Raw genomic sequence first — 19,629 nt, 5'->3', positions numbered from 1 at the left:
CCCAGCGATTCCCGTTCTTAGTGTTCCCAGTGCTCCGTTTACCAAACCGTCAATGACGTCAATGTCTGAGGTAAGCATGTAGGGTGTCCCCGGCCCGAGTAGTCTTGTTAGGAAATTCGCAAACTCGGTGTGCGACATGCGCGCTACTTTTGCTACGCTTTATCGACTTCCTGCTTGTTACGGCAGTTGAGATACGTGTCGTCTGCAGCGAGTTCCGTCAGGTTGTTTCCCCCTTCCGATGTAGCGACGAAGGCGCCAGTGGGAGAAGCAATCGCGCGCTTGGCGAGGCGGTGGCGCCCTTTCCCGAGCGGCGCGGGTGCCAGTCACGTTACCGAAGCGTTTTTAGCGATTATAAGTTAACTATTGCGATTACTTCTTGGTTCTTCACGTTAATTATATTATTTTAGACCTGGTCCGTCTATTTAAACCGGTTCTGAGCATTGCTAGATTTGTTTTGCTAGATTGCTAGATTGCAAATCTAGCAATGCTGAGCATTGCTAGATTTGATTTGCATTGCTAGAAGGGGCCTGAAGGCCCCTTCACACAAATATGTGGGACCTAAGTGCGCTAATCCAGGTGTGTAGCTTATTGCTACTGCATAAAAAATGTCAGAAATCCCGGGGACTCCCATGAACGCCCGAAGAGGGGGGGGGGTTCGCCCCCCCCCCCCCTCTTCGGGCGTTCACGTTTTTACTTCTTCGTAACCTCTCTAATCTCAACTTAATCCCTCAGGCAACACGTCGCCACAACGAAAGCTCAATGTTATTGCATGTTTTAACTCATACGCTGTACCTGCTAGATAAATACTGTATTCAACCTTCCTGCACTCATAGCTCGCACAACCTTTGATCTTTTGCTATTGCAATCTAGTGTATACTAGTACAAATACAGATACTTTCCCTTAACATTTGGACTTTGGAATGCATTGGCTGGAATTGCTTGCTATTTCTCATGACCGATTTTAAAGGTATCACAAAGTTGAAGGGTGTCACAATTTATGCCAAATTTATTTCTTCTATATAAAAGAGTGCACGTAATTTTACATATTTATCATTCAATTTCAAGGCGTTGATTCAAGTGACATCGAAGCTGGGCTCGCCGGATGTGAAGAAAAGGTGATCACTTAGTCAGACCAGAATTTCCTGTGACGAAGAAGTGATGAAACTTGAATGAAGGCCTGTTGCAGCAGAACCTGGTCAGGAAAAATGGCAAGTATACAAAAAATGCACTGTACATGAAAGTGCAAGGCAGTCAGTTTCAAGTTCAAGCTATTTTAGTGGAGTGGTGATTGTGCTATGTGTTCATTTTTACGTCTACTCGTTAAACACAGCCTGTATGATGTTACAAAGCCAGTAAACACAACACCTGCATTCTAATGACATTATGCCAAAGACATTTTGTAAGGTTATAAATGCATAAGAATGAGGATTTCCCACAAAAATTTATAACATGCCAGCTGTCCAGCTCATGGCTCACATATCATGCTCATGGTCTTGTAGATATTTTTTTTCAATGAGTGATGCCTGTAAATTGCTTGAAAGCCAACCTTGAGGCCGATAAGACATAGATAAGCGAATCGCTTTGCAAAGCCTGCGTACTTAATTTCGGGACTTATTTTAACATCTGAAGCCCCAACCAAAGCACCCTTTAGCATTTACACAACAGCAGTTCACAAAGCACAGAACTCCAATGACACAGAACTCTTACGTTAGCATCTCATACTTTCTCGATGTACATCTGCAGAAAGTGAGTTATCTGCCATTTCAGCATTCATAAGGACACACATCTAGTACTAGACTCAAAGAACAGGTGAGTCGCGCCTTTCACCTCTCAGACGATCAGCGCGCCTTTTTGATGCTTCATTAAAGGCGGCCTGTTCAATGGCTGCCTAAGCTTCTACAAAGAGCTATTTCAATCCTCGGCTTTAACGTGACAAAAGCGAGGTATGACTACCAGCAGGCACGCCATGAAGGGGGTCTCTGTACTAAGTCTGAGAAACTGTAATGCCTGAACGTATATGTAAATCTAAGTAGGCGTGTTTTAGCATTTTAACTCGTCTCAAAATGCAACTGCTGGGGCTGGGAATCGAGCGCACAAACCCCCGCTGATCAGCACAATGCCACGGCTGTTGAGCTGCCATGGGGTTATATCTGCCTATACAATGCTCAGTATTATCCCTGTCATACCAGGGAACACAAAGTTTGTCGCCTTTTTAATGGCTGGCATAAAACACCCTTTATGATAAACACCACGTGGCGTCTTTGAGACAACTGACTGTTCCAGGAGGTGCAGTTATACTTTGCACCGCTGAATAAGATACACTCAAACCTCATTATAACAGTCGCATCTGCCACGAAAATAACTTCGTTATATCCGAAAATTCGTTATAAAGGTTTATTTTAACACTAGTTATGACAAGACTATTCTTCATTTACTTCGTTATAAACGATAATTCGTTATATGCGTGTTCGTTATAACGATGTTTGAGTGTAGTCCCAAAAAGCACTACACTACTGATTTGCATGCCACTCATTGGGCAGAAGGCTGGATGTACCACACAAGCTTCTCAAGGTTACAGCTAGCATTGTCTCGTGTGTGCATTGAAGCCTTGCATCTCTCACACAAAAGCTACAGGAGACAAATTTGTTATGTTAGTAACAACTCAATGAGGGCTAGCATGTTTCATATTTAGAACTGAGGATAAAACAGTGTGACTAGAATGAGGACACAAATAACAAGTACTGTAGGACAAGTGCTATTGTGGCGTTTTACTTGTCAAAACCACAATATGATTATGAGGCATGCAGTAGAGGGGCACTACAAATTATATTCGGCCACCTGGGTTTTTTCAGCATGCACCTAAATCTCAGCTGAACCCTGCTTGTACATTTTTTCATCGTAAACAGCACAACGAAATGGGATAACAAAGAAAGATGAACACAGGTGCAACGTCCTAGGACTCGCTCAACATTCAACTCTTTTATACATTCCTCATTGTTACATTTCCCAGTTCAAAAGGCTCCTAAAAACTGGTCCCAGCAAAAAAATAGACACCTAAGGCTTCGTCCTGTAACCCATTTCTGCGTGTGTGCTCTTGTGTCCTTCCAATCAGCGCATTTTCCAGGCCAGCATAAGAATCGGTTCTTCACGCTATGTTCCTGCCCTAAACATCACGAACTGTCACTCTGCTGAATATGCTGCAGAGGTACACCAAAGAGTTTGGCGATGCAGATTGGCACAAGGACATTCAAGTGCTCAAAAAGGGTCTGGTTCTGGCAGAAGTGTAAAAGAAACACCACACTTCCATCTAAAACTTCTGTAAGCGATAAACTGATGAATAAATTCTACTGGGGATAGAGATGTGTGCAGTGCATATGCTTTATTATTTACCAGCAGTCATCCTCCTGATTTTAACCGCGCTATCGTTGTACGTTGCCTGGCTACTGCATTTTCTTTCCCGCGGTCCAGTGAAAACTGTATTAGATGAGTTCTACTGTAGATAGATGTTCTTGCATTTCACCGTCATCGAGGAGCAGCAGTGGGCGGGAACTGAACCCAAACCCTCGAGCCGAGTAGCGAAGCACCACGGCTGCTGAGCTATGACAGCAGGCAACTTTCAAGAACAGTGTATTTCTTCACAAACTACAGTGTAAGTCACAAGTCTAATAAAAAAAGGAATTCAGCAGATGGAATGCTGCTGTCAAATCATTAAAACACTTACAGCTTCATGCTGCTCTGTGATGCTGATTGGCACTAGCTGTAGTCATTCACATCTGAAATATGGCCTAGCTTCCCCGGGGTCATCCACAATCTCTCATGTAGTGCTCCTCCGTTCTCATTTTGGTGTGGAAGTGCTAACGAGCAACACTAGATGCACTGGCACTGAGTGGATTTGCTCTGACACATAACAAGCCGTGTTTGAATGCCAAAGTCCTTTTTTTCGGGTGAGGCAAGCAAATTGGTCTGGGTACCTGAAATAATTAAAAAAAAAACATTCATAATGCTTTCTGTGGCTGCTTCACACAATGATGTGTGGAATAAAAATTAACATAAATAAAAAGAAATTACAGAAGTCAGCACGCAAGAACATATTAACCCTTTACCTCCCTAATTACTTTTGAATAGAATAACTTAATACTAAAAATTTTTTAACAGCAGAGCTCTTTAAAGGAGTACTGACACGAATTTTGAAAACTTTCAGATTGTTGCTCTAAATGAAAATAATGGTGTCGAGAAACCTAAAACGAGTATTGTGGTGCCTGGGAATGCATCGTATATATTTTAATTACCGCTACCTTAAAAAGACACTTTCGGTTTCGATATCGAGGGGGCGGCTTCTCAGTGACGTTTCATAGCGGTCTGATGTCACGGGGATACAAAAACTCGCGATATACTAGTGGCAAATCCGTCATCTGCTCGTGGTGCACATAAACAACGATGAGTGAATTGTTGTCCAGTGACCCTGACAGTGACTGCTACGATTTAGGCTGCATGCAGGACGCAGAACTCGCAAACTCGGGAGAACTGTTTTGACTTGTCGGGAAAATGTCCATTGCAGTGGGGCTGGCTTGCAGATGCTCAGCGACGAAAACTTCAGTCAAATTAAAATATTTTATACATGTTCTCCGACTCCGGTGTGTGGACAGCGTTGACACTGCATACGAAGGAAACGAAACATGTCCCTTTCACGATGTCTCAAAATCATGTCAGTACTCCTTTGAGCTTTTCGTTATGCCGCCTGGCATGAACAGAAACTCGGCCCAGCTTGCCTTTGCCACATTGAGCTTAGCTAAAACTTAGATGAGTCTAGTTTAGCCTAGGTAGGTATGCCCAAACCTTATTAAGCCTGTATAAGCTTAATATCTGCGAAGTAAGCCGAGCTTAATGAAGTTTAATTAAGACAATCCTAATTAAGCCTGGCCCAGCCTGCCTTTGCCATGTTATGCCAAGTTAAGCTTAGATGAGCCTAGTTGAGCCAGAGTAAGTATAACCAAAACTAATTAAGCATAGTAGTCAATCTAAGCCACACTATAATTAAGAGTAATTAAGCCATAACCTAATAAGTCCAATTAATCCAAGTCAAATCCTCAATTAGGTTAGTGAAGCCAAGTTCAAGGTGACACCAATTACTAGTATCCAAGTCGAGTCTAAGCTTAGTCATAATAACGACTACGACTAATAGACACTAATTTAGTTGTGTGTGATTGAGCCAAGCCCAACCAACATACTTGAAATACCTGTGGCCCAATTAAGCTAATTAAGCCTCATTATATACAATGGGGCCTAACACTGGTTTGTGATCGAATGACAGACTCAATCGTTGGCAAACAGTGACCAAATGATACTAATCGAGTCAATCAATACTGATCGATAATCGGTCGGTATCGATTGAAGCCTTGATAAGCCCTAAGATAAGCCTACACATACTAAAATAATCATAGTCTAGCGTGATTAAGCTCTTTCAATCAATAAATACTGATCGATAAATAATTGATAACTCAGAGAATGTCAGAGAAGAACCTAGCCGTGACCTAAATTCCCACCTGCTTTCATGAAGAGCGCGTTCGAGTTCGCAAAAGCCTGGACTGCCTAGAAAACCACCAGCTCCGCTGTGATTCAGCCTTGTACCACTTAGTGCAAGATGCCCATATTTTTTTCCATGCTGTTCAAATTTGGCGCACGAGATAAATACAAGCAATGGTTTGAAAACATTATTTTCCTTAGTAGTAGGCCCACAAAACGCGTGGATGTGCCGAGGGATGCACAGATGTGTTGCATTGTAACTCACTTGCAGAGGCATATCTTGGAGCACGCCATCTATATGCATAAGAATGTTCTTCATGTGGCTCTCCCTAAAAGAAGCAAACAGAAACATAGGTGTGTTCATACGGCAGTTTGTAAAGTATACTGCAATGACTTCAATATTCAAGACATCGCCGAATGGCTCAGATTCAGAAATATGCTATATCTGAACTGTTTCTCAACTCACCAGCACTGGATCAAGAGGAGCGGCATGGAATGTGTCACCCTCCATTTCTGTCCCCACTTCAGCGGGTGTAATGTAGTGCACCATTGCACCACGGTATGGAGCCTGCAATTATCCGCAGTGTTGTTACCAAAATGTCACACCTATAGTTGGGTGCAGCTTTAGAAGTTTGCGGCAATTTCTTCTCAAAAGCAGGTGCATACGAGCCTGTACCAATAGGCGTCATGAGCCGAACGGCTGGTGACCCTGCTTTCCGAAAAAATTGTCTAGTGTATCAGCAGAACTATTTGACAAGTTGTGAAGATGATTGGCTGCCACACTTCAGTCACCTTGGCGGATGACCGAAGGTAAATGATGATTTGACACATATCTGGACTTCTGAAGTTGCACCTGGCTGTAGATTCGCTGAGCTACAAAGGCTGATTACCACATTTGCCTGTGTGGTGTCTTTTCGAGTATTAGATTTGCATATGCAGTGACTCACTGGTCGGTCGCCTAGCTACTGCACCTACATACTTTTGCCCAAGCTTTTTTAGTGAACCATGCTCACGGCGTGACCCTTGGACAGCTCGCATCACTGCAAGTGCTAAAAAACTTATTGCACTATTGCATGACACCCAGACTCCCATTTGCTGGCTGGACACTTCTGAAGGCTACACTTCCAGCTAATTCTCTTATCCATCGAGATATGGTGGCGGGGTGGCTTTTTGAATGAAGCAAGCACTATTTGAGACTCATCACGTGATCACGGGGTGGCCCACATTTGGAGCACGTGTTCTCACTTCCAGTGCGGCGAGGCCACGGCTGTCAGATGCAACATAGAGTTTCACTACCACTGATGTGAGGATTAGAGTAGCACCGTTTGCCTCTATTTCAGTGCAATAAGCGTACATACACTGCACAAAAGAGCTGCACATTCCAGGCAGCACAGTTGATACATGCGACATTAACCAAAACAGAGTGAATATGTTATTTAAAGCTGCACGTCAAATGAACAAATCACTTGGGCATCCTACGTATTGCTAACGAGGCTTTCAGTATGTGTCAACGTATTATAGTGACTATGGCACTACTCGAGCGTCATATGCGATCAAGGTGCACCTTAATGCTTACTCTTGTGATACTTCTGCCATTCACCAGCTTGGAAGTTTCAACAGTACTGCTAGTTATGCTGAACTCTGTATTTGACGCCACTTCAGCCGTGGCAATGCTGTCCACAAACACGTAATGGTGAACATCCACGGTTGTCATAGACAACAGTTTACACTGACAAGGACACTACTACAGTAACACTACTAGTAGTGGTTGACACGAGTATGTGAATAAACCACATCCACGGAAAAGCAACACGCGCTTGTCTCTTTGATGTGTTCGTGTACGTATCAGTTGTGTAAAGACTATCATGAAGTTGTTTAGCTTGCGGCGTTTGTGCCGAGGTCACACAGGACCTCGCAATAGACACCAATCTAATTCGACCACAAGCTTTCACTACCTATAACTTTACTCCGCGCACTGAATTATTCGCATACACGACGTGTTGCATCTTACAGCGACCAAGACACAGCTAAACCGCGACAAGCATGAGCTGCAACTTCACATCACAGTCGGCTTTTGCTGCTGTGTCTCGAAGTGGATGCTCGGCACTCCTAATATGCGGTTCTGCTGCTACAATCCTCTCACTGGCCGCTTTTGAGGCAATCACTGCAGAATACAACTGCTGCACCGGCTTGCACACGTACCAAATGATATGGTCAACCAAGACGCAAACATGTCAATCTGTCTAAACACGCCAATCAAATTCAAATAACGCAAAACTTCCCACCGTGCGCTCGATGTCGGGAGACACTAAAGACCCTTTACTGTCTCCCAACTCTCGAAAAAATAGAGGAGACTTAAGGAGAGACAGCTTCGCGGCGTCTTCGCCGCTTGCGTTTCCTGCTAAGCTTGAAGATAGACGGCACAGCTGAGATCTTGAGTCGCCTTCTCTTACGATCACCCGTGGACGGCATGTAGTCCAAGGCACGAAAATGCGCAGAACAGACGCGAGCACAGTGCGTCAGCGAGTGACCGACGGCCTCTTCCCATTGCTTTTTCCTGTTGGCTCGGCTAGGCACCAAGTGGTAGGATATTCCAGCAGTGTTCTTCAAGGCATGCGGACACCCGTTCACGAAACAATACGTCGATGGCATTCGAAACGCCGCAGGTTTGTAAGCTCGTGAATTCGCGCGCCTACAATCCACACACGAAAAGATGCGCCAAGACTGTTTCGGCCTTTCGCGTCACAGCTATCGAAAAGCCTGCTCGATTTTATCGCAGTAATTTACGGCCCTTTCATGCCCACCAACACCTGATCACACTCCTGGTTGTAAATGTTCTGCGACGACACATTCTACGGGTCGGCACGGAAACGTGCTGTGCGACATGTCCACATCGGCCACATGGTTGTGATCAGACAGACAGCTGTGAGGCTGTGAAGCCTGTTTTTCCAGTGCGCGCCTTTAGCGTGGTTTCCGTTGCATCCGCGACTCGCCGCAGCAGTCGCCAGCGCGGCCGGCTGGCCTTCACGCACGAAAACTCTCCCGCGACAATGACCGCGCGTTTTGAACGAAATGTTTTTCAGGAAATTAACTAAGCTTCGCACTAGTAATACCGAGTATGAAGAAAGTGCTGATCTGGGCGGCCTTCTACGTTGTTTCTCTTTCTTTCTTTTTCTCCGTCTTTTTTGTCAGTTTATTTCTTTCTCTATGTACACATTTCTTTCTCACTCCTTCTATCTTTCTTCCCTTTATTTCTCTCTATTTCCCTCTTCCTCTATCTGTCCAGGGGCGTAGCCAAGGGGGGGGGGGTAAGCGGGGGGGGGGGCGTGCGTGCGGGGGGCTAGCCCCCCCCCCCCCCCCCCGCACGCACGAGCGTACATAAAGTATGGTTGAACCACCCCTCCCCCGAAAAAAATTTTGGGCTACGCCCCTGTTTTCTCTCTCCTTTGATTCTTTCTCCATCTGTTACTCTTCCCTTTATTTCTCGCTTCCTCTTTCCGTCTATACATTTCTCTGTTTTTGTTCCCTTTCTTTCTCTTTTTTTATGTTATAGCACAGCCGGTCTGGAGGCGCGCCTCCAGACCGGCCGTATGCTCTTCTCTCTTCCCTCCTCCTCACCCCCTCCTCTTTCCCATCACCTTGCTGTACTATACCATACAAGGCTATGCTATGTGCGGCTAGCGTGCCTGGATAGCTGAGTGGTTACGATGCTCGTCATCAGATCGTGGGTACGCAGCTCGAATCCCACCGCATCAAGAAATTTTTTCGCCAAGAATTTCTCTCTCTGAACTCGTTCTCTCACACATTAGAATTATTGCATCCCCCGATGGACATATTGGCGCATGTTCTTTAGGAGCGAACCAGAAAATGAAGAGGGCGAGGATAATGCGCGCCAGTTTATGATGATGATAATTATCTGTCGATGCAAAACGGCACAGCAAAGCACTGCTGCAAAATTCTTCGTCTGTGTGTGCTCCCTGTTGACTCCTGAGGACAGGAAAGGACCCAGGTACACGAAGCTCACGTTTTCACCTTCCCCTAAGTCGCAACGTTTTTCTTGGACATCGCTACCAGTACGTTCGCACCCTCCGCCAAGAAATCGTTATGGAACTTCTGCGAAACATTGATTTGAAACTTACTTTAGCAACAGTCTTACCTGCCTCAGGAACCATCCTTGTTTTGCCTCTTGGACTCAAAAAGAAAGTTATCTTCCAATACACGTGACAGTATAGTCCTATTTTTATAGTGTGCACTCGCTGCACAGTATGCGGTTCATCGGACTAACTCGTAGACACAGGAAACTTTTCTTTTTTGTTTACTGTCATGCTTTGATATCAGTAGGTGGCATAGGTCGGCAAACTCACTCATGAGTCGACTTACTCAGACTCACTCACTCAGATCGAGCTGTGAGTCAGCGTGAGTCCGGATGAGCAATATTTTGGCGAGTTTGAGTCCGAGTGAGTCTGGTTTGGAAAATGTTTGTGAGTCTGAGTCCGAGTGAGCCCTAAGCGCAAAATGTATTCCTCGAGTGTGTCCAAGTGAGCTCCACATTTTCTGCTGACCTATGGTCCTGTCTACTCAACTTCAGCATTACTATTAGCCTTATCTCAGCTCACGTTTATACTCACGTCTACTCACACATACATCAACGCACTAGCGTTCATACCTCGGCTGAATATGTATTGATCAGAGGTGTGAGTTAAAGAGAGGGGGGGGTGGGGGGTGTCTTAATTCCTCTCTCCCCGCAAACTCTTTCAAAGGAAGTTCTTGATTAAAATATCCCGTGTGATTCATCTCTTTCAATAAATCATGTTCTTACTAGATTGCAACCACTGATAGCTCGTATCTGAAAGTACAAGATCAAATGACACTAAATAAAGGATCGATTATGCGAATTATTGGCATTAAAAGAGCATTGACACCATGGTCGAAAAAGCCGATTATACGCTAACGGACTCATGAGTCGACTCACTCAGACTCACTCATACTCAGATCGAGTCATGAGTGATCGAACCACCTCGCATTACAGCTATGAAGACCATCAGACAAACAGCCTGTGCGTTCAAGCGCTGTTAACGATTACGGTTGTTTGCTGACCAAGTTGCTGCACGGTTACAGTGAAGTTTCCAATACGTAAAGACGCGACTACAAAGAAAAATATTAAATGCCCAAGACTATGCTGGTTCCCGTGTTAAACTTAAGCCGCAAGTTCGGTGTTGTCTTGGGCATTTATTTTTCTGTGTGTTCGCGTTTCTACATGCTGGAACCACCACCATAAAAGTCGTTTATGATGTTGTGTGAGCACAGGAGTTCAAGCTCAAGTCATTGTTTTCCATCGTGTCATTTTTCGCACATCAGATGAGATGTGATGGTGGTCGCACAGTAAACCATTTACCAGCCATGGGTGTAGGCCGGCATGGCCCTGTTCTTCCGTGCTGATCTCTTCGCTGGTGGTCAACGTTTTGCAGCCAGAGGTGCCACATTCACAACAAGCGTGTCTCAAAGGTCATATGGGTCGCCAGCATGCTCCAGTTCAGCGTTCTCCACAGGCAAGTCGCGCAGTTGTGTTGTTGGATCAGTGCCGTGCGTGGACTCTTCTCCAGAATGCCAAACCTGTCCCGCGTAGGTCTTATCGCTGCATGGGGTAACCGTCCCGCCAGCAGCAGTACTACGGCACTCTCTGTAGATAAGATAGGCCGTGTTTCTTCGCAGGCCGCAAGACTTGCAACAGAAAGATGGAGAAACAAAGAGTTCGAGAGTGGGAAAAGAAAGAAATCGCATTCAGTAGCAGTGTCAGTGCAATTTTAAAGATCACCGGCAGTACACAGAAAGCCGTGCAATACAGTTTTTTTTTTAGACAATGCTTATTTGTTACAAAAAATTCTACGACAGTAACGAGCCTGCCGCCTTCACACATCATGCATTGAGGCGGAAATCCTTTGCCAATGCTTAAGTCGGTTTGAAAACACTGATAACAAAAACTTAATGAACTTTTTTTTATTATCAACTTGAGAACAGTTGCTTATGTTGGAAGGTTGGAGGGTATCGCAATTTATGTCATACCCACGTCTTCAAAATACAAGAAATCGCACGTAGTTTGATATATTCGTCTTCGAATTTCAGGGCGCCGATTCAGATGACACCAACGCCGGATGCACACTCTGCTACATCAGACCAGAACTTCCCGTGATGAAGAAGTGTTGAAACGTGAAGGCACGTTGCAGCAGAACCTGGTCAGGAAAAATGACAAGTATACAAAAAAATACGTGTTGTATATGAGAGTGAAAAGGCAGTCAGTTCCGAGTTGAAACTTTAGTGCAGTGGTGATGACTTCATGATATGGTTTTTACGACTAGTCATTAAACACAGCCTGCTTAATGTTACAAAGCTGGTTATTACAACAGTTTGAGTTCTAATGATACTCTGCCAAAGACATTTTGCAAGATTATAAATGTGTAGGAATACAAATTTCCCACCCAAAACTATAAGATACCAGCTGTCTAGCTCATGGCAGATATCATGCTCATGGCCTCGCAGGTATTTTTTCAATGCTCAATTCCTCTCAAGCAGCTTGAAAGACAACCTTGACGCCACTATGACATAGATAAGCAAGTCCCTTTGACAAGCCTCTTGTTCCATTTATGGTACTGTTTTCACATCTGTTGACTAATGGGCCCCAAACAAAGCACCCAGTAGCATTTACACGACAGACGTGACGATCGTGCAGACATTTTGTTTTTTGAACATTCGCTAGCTGTCTCGCGATTCGCTGAGCGGCGCTAGCTGCCGTGCTGCACTGACGTTCGCTGGTTAAACAGCGACGCTCACTTAAAACAAGCTAATGTTTGGAGAGCGAGATAGTTGCATCATTTCGCCCCAGCACTTCACAAATCATGAAATGTCATGAAACTCTTACGCTAGCATCTCTTACTTCACCTACATGCATCTACAGAAAGTTAATTATCTGTCATCTCAGCATCCATAAAGACGCACATCTAGCACTAGGCTGAATGCCCAGGTAATTGACGCCTTTCATCTCCAAGGAGTCAAAGGTCACGGCTTTATGATACTTCATCAAGGAAAGCCTGTTCTGCTGTACTAATAACCTGCACAAAAAGATATTGCAATCCCAGAGTTTTACATGAAAAAAGCAAGATGTTAGGAGGCATACCACGAAGAGGGACCCAGAATTAATTCTGGCCACCTGCAGTTCTTGAACATACACGTGAATCAAAGTAGGCGTATCTTTTAGCATTCAGACCAGATTCAAGATGCAGCTTCTGGGGGGGGGGGGGGGGGGGGGCGAGAATCCAGCACACACTCTTATGCTTATCAGCACAATGCCACTGCCACTGAGCTGCCATGGGGTGTAAAACCTGCCTGTACGGTGACCAGTACTGTCCCCCTGTCATACCTGGGGATACGGTCTGCTACCTCCTTATTGCTGACATGAGACAGCTTTTCTGGCAAACATCACGTGCCATGTTTGAGGAAATGTGGACATTTGACAATTCCAGGAGGCAGTGCTGCTTTGCTTGTACTAGCATCGTCGAATAAAATGGCCCTGAAGAGTATGACTCTAATCATTTCCATAACATAAGGCTGGCTTTGCCAAAAATTTTCTCAAGGTAAGAGCTAGCATTGTCCCACGCATCTGCATTGAAGTACTACCTGTACCTCTCACCACACAAACTGCAAGTCTGCTTGAAATGCTGCACTAGACAACTTTGTTATGTAACTAACAACTTAACGAGGGCTTTAGCATTGGGAATCAAAAAGTGCATCTAAAACAAGGTCATGAGTAGCAAATACCTCAGGACAAGTGGTATTCCGGGGTTTTACGTGCCAAAACCTCAATATGATTTCGAGGCATGCCATGGTGGAGTATTAATAGACCAATTCTGACCAGCTACGGTTCAACACGCACCTAAATGAAGTACAGTTAAACCCCTTTCGACACATTAAACATTATGTTTTTCCATGTATTATGCACCTGGCATCCGGTTCTAGCAAGGAATCTACAGACCCCTTAAATATCAGAATCCCGCAGCAAGGTCGACAATTGGGCTAGTTGGTAAAAAACACGGACGAAGGAGACAGACCGAGCACTCAGAATCCCCTTTCCACACATAATTCCCGCAATGCTCCAGCGTGATACGTCACGGTTTGTCATTGCGCTGCATATGCTGAGGAGTTAGGTCAGTGAGTTTGGCAATGCGGACTGCGACAAGGTCATCGAGGAACTCGAAAAGTGTCTGGTTCTGGCAGAGGTATGAAAGAAACACCAGGCTACCATCAAAAGCTTCTTTAGCAATAAACCGATGAATAATTTCCACTGAGGTAAAGCTGTGAGCAATGCGTGTTTTATTATTTAGCAGTACTTACTACCCCGCTTTTAATTACATGTTCGCATTGTACGTTTCCCAGCTACTGCATTCTTGTTTTTTCTGCGATCCCGTGAACAACATATTAGAAGAGTTCTACGGCAGATATTCTTACATTTCACCCCCCTCTCGGTATGTGGCCGCAGTGGCCGGGAACTGAACCCACACTCGAGGCAAGCAGTGAGACACTTTGGCAGATGAGCTACCACGACATGTAATAGGCAACTTTCAAAATCAATGTAGATTTCCTGTTATACTACTGCGCAAGTAGCAAATCTCGAAAAAAATTAGGGCAAGGAATCAAGAAGATGAAATGTGGCTATCAAATCATTAACACACTTACAGTTTCATGCTGTTGTCTGATGTTGAATGGCACCAGCTGCAGTCATTCACGTCTGCAACATGGCCTGGCTTCCGTAAGGTCGTCCAAAGTTTCGCACATATCAGTTCTTCGTGGTTCTTGTTTCGGTTTCGAGTGCTAATGTTTCGGTTTGGAGTGCTACCGAGCGACACTGGACACGCAGGCACTGAGTGGATTTGCTGCGACCCTTAAGCTGTGTTTGGATGCCAAAGTCCCTTTTTTCAGTTGAGGCAATCAAATCGGCCTGGGTACCTGAAATAAAGAAAATGCATTCGGAATACTTTCTGTGGCTGGCTTAGACAGGGACATGTGGAATAAAAAAAGAACAGAAGGAAAAGAGAATTACAGAAGTCAGCATGCAAAACCATATAAACCCTCATCTCCCTGAATATTTTTCACAGTAGATTAAGAACAGCGTTTCCCCTAGGAGAATACAGACATTAGGTGTAAGAGGTTCGCTTTACTGCACTACTTGTAAACTGTTCTGCTGTACTGGGAGACTACACAATTATGGTGTCATAGCGCCCTCTGTCCATGAAAAAGAGAACTAGACACATGCAGTTGGCAAGATTGCCTTTAGAAAGAGAAACTGGAACATTCTGTCCTGGACAAGCTCAGCTAGTTCGCAGTAGTAAGCCCACCCAAACACGTGGATGTGCCGAAGGATACACAGATGTGTTGCATTGTAACTCACTTGCAGAGGCATATCTTGGAGCATGCCACCTATATGCATAAGTGTGTTCTTCATGTGGGTCTCTCTAAAAAAAGCAAACAGAAACAATAGGTGTGTTCATATGGCAATTTGTGAAGCATGCTGCAATGACTTCAATACTCAAGACATCGTAGACAGGCTCATATTCAGAAACATGCTATTTCTGAGTTGTTTCTCGACTCACCAGCACCAGATCACAAGGAGCGGTACGAAATGTGTCGCCCTCCGTTTTCGTCACCACTTCAGCGGTTCTAATGTAGTGCACCATCGCACCACGGTGTGGGGCCTGCAAGGCACAGTGTATATGCGTATTACACGTATTGACCACACTGTTATTACCAAAATGTCACACCTATAGCAGGGTACAAGTTTAGAAGTCTGCGGCATTTCTTCAAACGAAGATGCACACAGGCCTGTACCAAAGGGCGCGTACTCATCGGAGAACATTGCCAAGTGCATCAGCGGAATTATTCCTTAAAGGGACACTAAAGAGCAAAACTATTTTTCTCATATTAGTAAAGTACTCTTTCACGATACCAAAATCACCGCGCTTGCTGCAAGAAGACGTTTAGTAAGAGAGGAAACGTGCAAAAACAAAATGTTGGTGGCGACGGAGCCTTGAAGTTTCCGCACCATTCGCCATGATGTCACATGTTTTGGCGGCGCCTACTAGGGACTACGTAGTTCCTAATCGGTAAAAATGAAGTACATTGTCATGTGAGGGGGCCACAAACTTGACATACCAAGTTTGGGGTAATTTTGTTGAGCCAATGGCGCCAAAATACGATAAATACACTTTGAAATCCGTGACATCACGCGGGGAGATTTCGGCACGAAACTTAAAAATGAAACTTTGGACTTTAATTTCTCCTCTATTACTCTATTAATAAACCTATATGTCGAAAATAATGACATTAGAGTTGTCAGAGAACAATTTATCGATCTAAACCGATTCATTGTTTCTCTTTCGGACATGTGCAGTTTGCGTAATTTGTTGCTTGAATAGATTAATAAAACTTGAGAGAAATAATGAGACAGACAAAGGGAGTGTGTGCGTCTTTTTCATTTTTTTTCGTGAATTGCAGCGAGATGCGGGGCTAATGTGCCTCCCTTTCCCATGCGTTCGTGTCCCCGCGGTTAGCGCATCGAGCAGACGCCAGCCCTGGAAACGAAGGTAATGTTCTGGCGCGTTCGAGCACTCATTATGCTCGTTTATTCTACCGCGTCCAAGTAAACGTTAATGCGTCGCTGGCTCATGATACCGCCACTCTCGTGCCCGTACAAATGTCTCAGCTTTCATGCCCGTCCCGCCGAAACATGCAGTACACCACAGAGAACGCCGAAAGAACGCCCATGGCCGCTACATAAAAAAAAAAAGGTAGCGGCCGTGCAACGCCGCTCGCGTGCTCGGGCTGGCTCGGGCACGTCATGCACACGTGACAATGCATGCGCATGACGTGTGCATGCGTATGTGTCAAGTGAAGAGGGCAGGCAAGGGATTTGGCTTGCGAAGGCTACACGGGGCGAGTGGCAAGGGTTTGAAACTCTCCTCCTCGCATCATGGTTTCGCGCCGTTACAAATTATTCTTTTTCTCAGCTCGTAATGAACGGATTTGAAAAATTCTTGCGGCATACTGCTCTTCATTCGGCACACAACAACTTCCAGCGTCTAACTAAAAGTTGCTATGTGGCCTGGTGAGGGGCCCTTTAAGCAGTGAAGGCAGGGGTGTAGGCAGAAATTTTTTTCAGGGGGGGGGGGGCATCTCCTTAATATGATGTGGGGGCTGGGCAGGCAGATGTGGTCGAGCGCCATTTTGTGCTCTGTATCCCATGACAGGAAAAAATTTCGGGAGGGGGCACAGGCCCGGTGTGCCACTCCGCTGGCTTCAAGCAAAAGAACCATCTTGCACGAACATTACTCAGACGTGCAGACGGCAACCGAGAGTGTAAACAGCAGGCAGCTTCACAATTTATCTTCTAGAGGCTTCCACAGCTTTGCACTTTTACCCATGAAGTATGGACAAGCTTTCATGGTTCTGCCTCTTACTGAGCTTGCATAATAATGCATGTGCGAATACACAACCGAATTCCGCACAGGTGTTTTGGTATAGACTCATTCTAAGTGAATAAACTGTGACCAGGCTTGTATTTCATTATACACAGGCAAATCTATTTTAAATTATGCATTATTGAAGCAGTGCTTACAATACTTCTGTTTGAGAAAAGTCAGACCCAACTGTGCTACAGAGCTTCTACATTTTACACTAAACACGTTCATTACAATGATGCTTGAGGCGGTTGGTTTGCACAAATGTGGTGTGCGCACTATCAGTGATACACTGGCATTAAGAAGTTGAAATACCTCCAGCCACAAATTCTTGGAGGAAACCTGACGTTTCGAGACCGGCTTGGTCTCTTCTTCAGGGGTGACTGTGCTGATCAGGGGGGCTTCGTCGCAGCTTGTTTTTGGCTCCGCCTTTCTCTTTCCCTCACATTCCGGAGGCCGTGCACGTAGATCGGAGGCATTGTTCCGAGGGACCGGAAGGAGGCTCTTACTCGAGTCGTGGCACATCCAGAACACACCTGCGAATGTGAACCGGTCCCTCGGAACAATGCCTCCGATCTACGTGCACGGCCTCCGGAATGTGAGGGAAAGAGAAAGGCGGAGCCAAAAACAAGCTGCGACGAAGCCCCCCTGATCAGCACAGTCACCCCTGAAGAAGAGACCAAGCCGGTCTCGAAACGTCGGGTTTCCTCCAAGAATTTGTGGCTGGAGGTATTTCAACTTCTTAATTCTTCCACCCAGCCAGACAGACTTCTGTCGAAAAGTTTACATACACTGGCATGCAGTGTTAAACATTCCATGCGCAAATGTGCATATAGCAGCACGGTGGCTACAGTACATACCTCCCTGCACAGTACTTCACAGCTCGGGATGGATGGTGCTGCCTCATGACTGCCTTGGAGCTGCATGGTTGCAACACAAACCCTCTTAAAACGGAGACAAAAGGAAGCACGGGTTAAATAGGCTGTAGTTAAGTGAAAGTCACAGTAAAATTAGGAACATTGAATCGCCATTATTGCACGACTTGCCTGACAATGCGCGACTGGAACAAGAAAAAAACAAACAAATAAGCATCTTGAACAACTAGTAATCATAACTTCAAATCGAGACCAACAAATCATTTCGAATGTCCACGTTATAATACCGGTGTCGTACTGTGCCCTGCTTATCGCGATTAAGCCCAACAGGGATCTAATTTCTCAAGTGTGATTGGCTCCCTTCTGCAGCTTACATAAAGGAGCCAATCACGATGAAGAAATTCGATCTGGATCGGGCCCAATTACAGAGGCCCAATCGCGCTCTAACCCAGTAGGTACCGTACTACCTCGGACAATAGGGTCAATATACGGACAACTAACTACCATGATTTTGCTTTATCCCTTTCAGATGCCACCTATGAAGAACTGTCTGTAAATGCATCAAACCGATACAACCTTATTTCAAGGCACACATTTTACTGCAACAAAAGTAATGTCATAATACAAACTGTAATTAAATATCTAATCATTCTGACATCATTCATGCCTTGTTTTTGCATAAATAGAATTAAATCTCAGGCTAGAAATATAGTGTGAATTCGTTTTTGGTTATGTCAATTTTGAGCAAAGAAAAATTGTACTTTAGACGTGGCTCGCTGGAAGCGGCACGTCGAACGACTCGTCGAGCGTGGTAGTGCCTTCAACCATGTAATTGTATGCAAGAGTACACTGCAAAATGAAGTTAAATGACGACAAATTTATTACGCAGGAGGTTCAATTCACCCAAAACTCAATGTATCTGGCTCCTTCTTAGCCGCTAGTCCATACAACTAAGAAAAACAAGTGGTGTACACAATTGTGTACATAGCGTGTCAAGGGGTTATCTATTCGATCATGCATCGCGATCGTAAGCTGATCACCTGTACCACATCGCTTTACAAATGCCGTGCGACGATTCGTGATAGCTAGCGAGTGTCCGTGTGTGTATCAACATGAAAACTGTCAAGTGCTTTACCGTGTCTCCGCTCTTGTCCAGGCCGACAGACGGAACGGCACTGCTCTTCAGACGACGCCGAACCCGCGGCCTCTTTGCATATAAGAACGGCAGATAATCTGAAACTAGAAAATGGTCGGAGCAGACGCGTCCATTTATCGGTAGGGTGAAACCAACAGCACCGTTCCATTGTTTTCTCCGGACGGGGTTCAGAGGCGCCGAGTGAAATGAAACACCGATATCGGACGCGCAACTGGCGCAACGTCGGCAGCTCTTGATGGCGCACTTCACGCCCGTCATTGTGGATCGAATAGAACGCAGCAACTGTTGCACTTGAAACAGGTTGTTGTCTAGGAAACTATAATGCGTCAATGCACGATGCCAATGGATTGCTCTATAAATTGCAAGTATAAGGACGCATGAACCTGGCATGAACCCGCTCAAGACCCTCTGGACGGCCCGCGCATTGACATGGCATGGCATGGAAGCGATGGAAGTAGTAATGGAACAGAGTTCTTCAATCATACCAGTTGCGAAACTCCCCATAGGCCCCATGTATCAAAATCCGGACACGCCATTGGCCGAAACTGCGGGAGTGAGCTGATTGTCGCGT

At 45.2% G+C, this 19,629-nt stretch overlaps 1 protein-coding gene across 6 annotated transcripts; it reads right to left on the bottom strand.

The window, feature by feature from the left end:
- Window positions 1-986: 986 nt before the first annotated feature.
- LOC119372194 (uncharacterized) lies at window positions 987-19,490 on the bottom strand. Of its 6 annotated transcripts, XR_005179462.2 has the most exons (10): window positions 19,038-19,490; window positions 17,888-17,947; window positions 15,165-15,266; window positions 14,963-15,026; window positions 14,251-14,520; window positions 10,919-11,753; window positions 5,990-6,091; window positions 5,789-5,852; window positions 3,722-3,971; window positions 987-1,192 (listed from the first exon to the last, which is right to left on the bottom strand). XR_005179462.2 is itself a non-coding variant. In XM_037642668.2 (5 exons), the coding sequence occupies exons 1-5, from the start codon at window positions 19,446-19,448 to the stop codon at window positions 14,351-14,353; spliced, it is 807 nt and encodes a 268-aa protein (XP_037498596.1). In that variant the 5' UTR covers window positions 19,449-19,490; the 3' UTR covers window positions 13,625-14,350. The 6 variants fall into 6 exon arrangements, 1 of the variants encoding a protein (XP_037498596.1); XR_007417760.1 differs by lacking the exons at window positions 5,990-6,091; window positions 10,919-11,753; window positions 14,251-14,520 and having other exon boundaries at window positions 5,789-5,817; window positions 14,992-15,026; XR_007417759.1 differs by lacking the exons at window positions 5,789-5,852; window positions 5,990-6,091; window positions 10,919-11,753; window positions 14,251-14,520.
- Window positions 19,491-19,629: the final 139 nt, after the last annotated feature.

Source organism: Rhipicephalus sanguineus, chromosome 10 (assembly GCF_013339695.2).
Source record: "Rhipicephalus sanguineus isolate Rsan-2018 chromosome 10, BIME_Rsan_1.4, whole genome shotgun sequence".
NCBI classification, from domain to species: Eukaryota; Metazoa; Arthropoda; class Arachnida; order Ixodida; family Ixodidae; genus Rhipicephalus; species Rhipicephalus sanguineus.
Note: the sequence above shows the minus strand (reverse complement) of the source record. Positions and strands in the feature narration are given on the sequence as shown.